The sequence below is a fragment of the Cucurbita maxima genome, unplaced genomic scaffold (genome assembly GCF_002738345.1).
Source record: "Cucurbita maxima cultivar Rimu unplaced genomic scaffold, Cmax_1.0 Cma_Scf00018, whole genome shotgun sequence".
Lineage (NCBI taxonomy): Eukaryota > Viridiplantae > Streptophyta > Magnoliopsida > Cucurbitales > Cucurbitaceae > Cucurbita > Cucurbita maxima.
This window is the reverse complement of record NW_019272034.1, coordinates 4,485,916-4,492,050: the sequence shown is the minus strand read 5'-3', so window position 1 is coordinate 4,492,050 and position 6,135 is coordinate 4,485,916. Positions and strand designations below refer to the sequence as shown.

At 33.8% G+C, this 6,135-nt stretch overlaps 1 protein-coding gene across 1 annotated transcript in view; it reads right to left on the bottom strand.

Moving 5' to 3' along the window:
• LOC111492850 (ran-binding protein M homolog) overlaps positions 1-6,135 on the bottom strand; it is a 16,036-nt gene that overhangs the window by 5,110 nt on the left and 4,791 nt on the right. Inside the window, exons 4-6 of the mRNA XM_023142332.1 lie at positions 4,492-4,537; positions 3,373-3,449; positions 951-1,113 (exon numbers count right to left, since the gene is read on the bottom strand). Coding sequence (XP_022998100.1) covers positions 951-1,113; positions 3,373-3,449; positions 4,492-4,537 — 286 coding nt within the window. The remainder of the gene's footprint in view (positions 1-950; positions 1,114-3,372; positions 3,450-4,491; positions 4,538-6,135) is intronic.

The following is a 6,135-nucleotide window of genomic DNA, read 5'->3' as shown; positions in this document are numbered from 1 at the left end:
TTTTTTTTTTTTTTTTTTTTTTTTTTTTTTGAAGAACAATATTTTAGTTTCCATATTTAAGAGATACTTTCTCCTTTCTGTTCGTAGCTTTTACAGTGGGCATCCAGGTCTAAATATATGTATATAACCAAACTTTCATAGAGAGATATAAGAATACAAGGAGATACAAAAGTAAAGCCAACAAAAGGAGGTAAGTTAAAGAAAGGGCCTAAACTCAGGTAAATGAAGACCATTCAGACCTAATAGATAATACAAAAATGTTACAACACGAAAGCCCACAAAGAGATATTAAAATTAAGAAGGACCCAAACATCACTCAAAGACCTCTCGAGCCTTCTAAAGATTTTGTTTTTCCTCTCCCCCTAGCACTTGACATCTTTATTTAATCATCTGATGCTCACCTCTACCATCAACTCCTTTATTCACAATCCTTGGATAGCTTTTGAACTAATTATTGGTAAACGCTTCACATTCTTAGCAATGTTGCAAACATTGTCTCAAACTCACAGTTAAGTTACTTGATTCTAGAGGTGAAGAGAAACTGCAGAACTGGTGAATTAGCCCCACATCTTGATAAATCTTAGTTTTGATAATCAACTTCCATCAATTTTTCTTTAATTGAATTTAATTAAGGTGATGAGAAAAAGTGGCTGGAAGATCCTTTCGATTCTTTTGCTACCTTAGCTTCTTTGGGAGGGGATTCCTCTTCCCTCTGCCCTTAGGTTGTCTTCCTTTTTCATTCTTATACAAAACCAGGTTTCTTATAATAAAAAATTTGCTTCAAAAAGAAGGGCAAGAAAACAACAGAGTTAAAGACACATTCTGACAATTGTACACAAATTTATAAATAAATAAAAAACAATTAAATCGAGGAACAGCTCCCCACACAAAGAACAAATGCAAATTCACAAATCCAAATCCATGGAAGTCGATGGTGAAATAATTCATACCTGTCTTAGAGTCTTTCTCTGGCTTAGATCATACATGATATCTTGCTCATCAAAGCCATTTTCCTGAGCTATATAGATAGGAGGAACAGTGCTTTTGCACGCCATATCAAATGCACTGAGTGTATCCTCATAACCATAATGTTGTAAGTATGAGCGCACTATTCTGGTGAAAAAAAAACATAACTGTCTGCGATCAGAGATCATATACACTCTGTTCTGACATTAAATGAAGTAGTGACATAAGTAATTTAAGAATATGCATAAGTAAAAGCCCGTCCCTCACTCAAAATCTATTCGGCTGCTATCTTCTGTACTATCATCATTTTCAATGAAATGCATATTCCTTACATTCATTCATTCATTCGTTCGTTCGTTCGTTCGTTCGTTCATCCATATATACACTGTCACCGTCCTCAAGGAAATTCCTATTTCTTACATTCATTCATGCATACACACAAAGAAGTAATTACATAAGTAGCTCAAGATATGCACAAGTAAAAGCCCGTCCATCACTCAAGCACTATCCAGCTGCTTTCTTTTGTTACTATCACCAATTACATTGAAATGCCTATTCCCTACATTCATTCATGCATACAGATATATACTGTCACTGTTCTCAAGGAAACTCCTGTTCCTTACATTCACTCATGCATACACACATCCATATATGTATATATATCAACAGTACTTGCTAGTTAGGTGGCTTCTCTATGTAAATAAGTAAATTTAATAATAAAAAGGTGGCTCCTGGATGATGGAAGATTATCATTATATTTAATCAAGGAGAAAAATAATATTGGGAGTACAACCAAAGTCGAACATTATTAGATAAGGAGAAGATCAAGGGTATAGAAATGAGGACACCCATCCCCATTGGTATGAGGTCCTTTGGGTAAAACTAAAAGAAAAACCATGAGGGTTTGTGCCAAAGTGAACGATTTTCCGTGGAGATGTGAGAAAGGTCGTTCTCTCTAACAAGTGGTAACAAAGTGATGTCCTTGACTTAGCCATGTCAGTAGAATCCTCTCGCGCCAAACAAAGAAGTGGTGAGTCTGAGAGAGACATAGTCATGTAGCATTATGGATGAGCCCTCAAATGCCTAACAAGTGTAGTTCGAGGGGAGGAATGGTTTAAGGTGTAATAAAAAGTAGACGACATCATGTAACCCACAATGTGATCTGTGGTATAGCTTTACTGATAAACGGTGTAATCCAATTGGTCTGGATGAGAGCTAAGTCTCAATGAAGCCAATGAGTTGAACGGATGGAATGACTATTGAAGAGAAGTTCAGTAGTACTTTGTTTGAGGTGAGGATTGTTGGAGTGCAACTAAAGTCCCACGTCACCTAGTTAATGAGAAGATCATAGGTATATCAGTGAATACAACATATTGGCACGAGGCCTTTTTGAGTAAAACCAAAACAAAACCATAAGGTTTTATACCCAAAGTGAACAATATCATACCAGTGTGGAGATATGTGAAGAGTCATTGTCCCTAACAAAATACATTTTTGGGTCATGAGATTTAAACTTAGTTTCTATTTGGTCTATGGAATTTTTAAATTAACATTTTTGGTCCTTCAAACTTAAATTTTGTTTCTCTATTTTATCCTTTAAGGTTTCAAAAGTGACATTTTGGATTCTCAAATTTAGAATATGATTTTAAGCAGTCTCTGAAGTTTGAGATTGGTTTCTAAATGGTCCCTTGTAAAGTAGACAGTAATTGGGTTAATGGAATGATGACATGGTAGTTAACATGCTCTAACTAGACTTAAATATGTATTTTTTTTAAAATGAGTTAAAATATTGTCTATATTTTTATTTTTATAGTTAGAAATTAATTAGATACCAATTTCAAACTTCATAGATCAATTAGAAATCTTTGAAACTTCAAGGACCGATTGGAAATCAAGTTCAAAACTTAATGACCAAACATGTCATTTTAAAAATCTCAAAAACTAAATAGAAACTAAAATCAAATATCAAGGACCAAAAGTGTTAGTTTAGAAAACTTAGGGAACAAAGAAAAAATAAGTTCAAATTCCAAGTACCAAAAGTGTATTTTACCGTTTAATCAATCTCATCGATTATCTCATTGATACACGATTCAATAATGTTATTTTATCAAATAGCAAATCATCTCACAATTTTGTAAACAAATTAGTCCGTCTGAGAAATCTTCTCTTTCTTTGGGTGCTCAAGAGTTGGCCAATTGGTTGAAAGCTCATGAAAAGGCTATAGGGTGCCCTGATACTAGCTACAATTTATCAATAGGCCTCCGGCCAACTACCCATGAATTTCCTAACTACTAAATTAATCCTCAACTAAATATTGTATGGTCAAATGGTTACTCAACAATGTCAAAATTGATAAACTAAAGAAGGGTTAGAGGATTTTAGGATATTTAAAAATAATATTTTTACCTATAACTGACATTTGATGGCAAAGATAACTTCTCAATGGTGGTTTGTTGCTTCATCCTCTCTTGTGCTTCAAATACCTAAGAACAACAATGCAACACAGGAAAAATATCAACATGCATTTCGGCTAACCATCTCTAAGTTTAGATTCTACTGCCACATGCATGCAGCAACAACAATAACAACTTGAGCTCAAAAAAATTCTTTCAGAGCATGATTCCGGTTTCTGTAACTCCAAATATTCGGCAAATCACAGAAAACAACTAGGGGAGAAACTTCCAGACATTGTATCCAGAAGGCAAAAGGTACACAAAATTTTATTAAACGATACCTAACTCCAAATATTCGGCAAATCACAGAATACAACTAGGGGAGAAACTTCCAGACATTGTATCCAGAAGGAAAAAGGTACACAAAATTTTATTAAACGATACCTAACTCCAAATATTCGGCAAATCACAGAATACAACTAGGGGAGAAATTTCCAGACATTGTATCCAGAAGGCAAAAGGTACACAAAATTTTATTAAACGATACCTATCTAGTATTATCTATACGTGTGTATGTATGTAGATAAAGGTTAAAAAAATAAGATTCATATTCATTATGAGTGACAAACAACTATTGAAGAAACGATAAACTTCAAAGTATTCTAGGAAAATATTAAGAGTGCAAGAATTTTACATCTCAGGAAACTTAATTTTAACAAACAGAAAACTTAATTTCAGCAAGAAGGGATTTTCTTTTGTAGAAAAGGTTAAGTATTTTCTGTACTATCAAGATTTAAACAAGTCTCAGAGAGAAAATGCGCATTCTGCAACTACATTTAATCCATCAGTATAATAGACTTCTTTTTTTATAAAAAGGAAAAAACATCAAAAAGAGATAAAATGTCTTCTTACAATGATCAACTCAAGTACCCATGATTGAGAAAAAAGAAACCGAGGCTATGTGGGTATAATTGGTTATGCATGGGTTTAGTGCTGGAAAGGAAACAGTTTTTTTAGACAAAACATGGGAGAAAAAATTGAGACATAATGTCTTCTTGTCAAGAATATATATAAGATCCTCAGACACTTGAGGGAAACTGGTATTTAAGAGGACGTAAGTTCAGAAACTGACCTTGAGATCAAATGCAAATGGTTTCTGTCCAAAGTTGACAAGCACCCTGTCAGATTATAATAAATTCTCTCTTAAGAGTCAAGATATTCATAAAAATTATATAACAAAACTTTCATAAAAATAAAGTAAGAAGTTAAATTCAATAGCACAAAATCTTAACATATTAGTAACACAACAATCACCTAGTTGTATATTGCAAGGCTGCACAAAGTCCAAATGAAGCCAATATAAGAAGAGATGCTTCAAACTTCAATCATCATTTATCACATGCTAAAACTTGAAAAACTTTAAGAGGCCTAGAAAAGAGAAAAGGAGAAAGCCATCGAAGTTTGCCACCATTACAATCATCATTGAAGCTTTGTGGACCCCAAGCCTCTGTGCAGTCAACATCACGGAGATGATTCAGAATATGTTCCCTAAAAAGATGGATAAACCAAGCTGGTTGTGTCACCTATTCATTTGGTGTAAACAAGCCAGGTTCATTTGGGATCATACAAGTGCTTCATTTCAGTGGAAGATTGCACTTCCTCTTGACATTTGGGATCTCCTTTCTCTTATGTTCACAGGGCATCCATTCAAGAAAGAAAGGAAGATCCTTTGGCTAAACTTCATTCGGGCTTGAGTGTAACTCTTGTATCTTCTCAGATAAGGAACAAGATCTCCAAGCTCTTCTCACACATCAATTATTTTCCTATTCTCTTACATGGTGGGAATTGAGCCCCTTTGGTAGTTATAGCTTATCTACCCTTATGACCAACTGGAAGAGTATTTGAAATCCATTGGATCGAATATCATCATTTTGTAATTTCATTTTATCAATGGAAAGAAGAAGAAAAGAAAAAAAGAAAAAAAACCAAGCTGATTGTGTACTCTGTATTGCAAACGAGAAGACCCAATCAAATGAGATTAATTGGGTCCAAAACTTATCCTTTCCAATCTAATGGAAAATCCATATGGTTTTCAAAGGTCATTAGTTGCAAGAATGTCGGTGTCTATGGTCAGCCTGGAATGTTTTTTGGTCATGTGATTCTTCTTTGAAGCAGCTCACTGGCAGTTTCAAGAATTAGAACTTAGGATCTTTCCAGCCTCGGTTTGTCCCCTTTGCTATGTCAATGGTGATTGTCTCTACATATCTACTTAAGTATTAGCACAAGCTTTTCTCCTTCTTCAAAGATTCATGGGTTCCCTACTCCAATTTGAAGGATTCCTTCATCAGTTTATCCTTGGCTTTCATAGGCTTTGAAGCTTTACCTTTTTATGGTTAATCACGATTGTACCTCTTCCTTTGGTCCTTTTGGATGGTCAAGTTTTTCTGAGTCTTCTTTGTCTTGATCGACTCAAGTCTGCAAGATTGATAGCTTAAGATTTTCTTTTTTGTGTTCTCTTTCTAAGCCCTTTGTTGGTTTACCTAGATAGTCTGTTTCTCATTTGGAATGCATTTATTTCCCTTATAAAATTTGTTTGTTTAATTTTTGTTTTCTTCACTCCCTTGTGGAGTTTGTATCTTTAAACTGTTTGTCTCTTTTTATTTTTCCAACGAAAATCTGGATAACTATTCACAAAAAAAAAAAAAAAAAAAAAAAAAAAAAAAAAAAAAAAAAAAAAAAAAAAAAAAAAAAAAAAAAAAAAAAAAAAAAAAAAAAA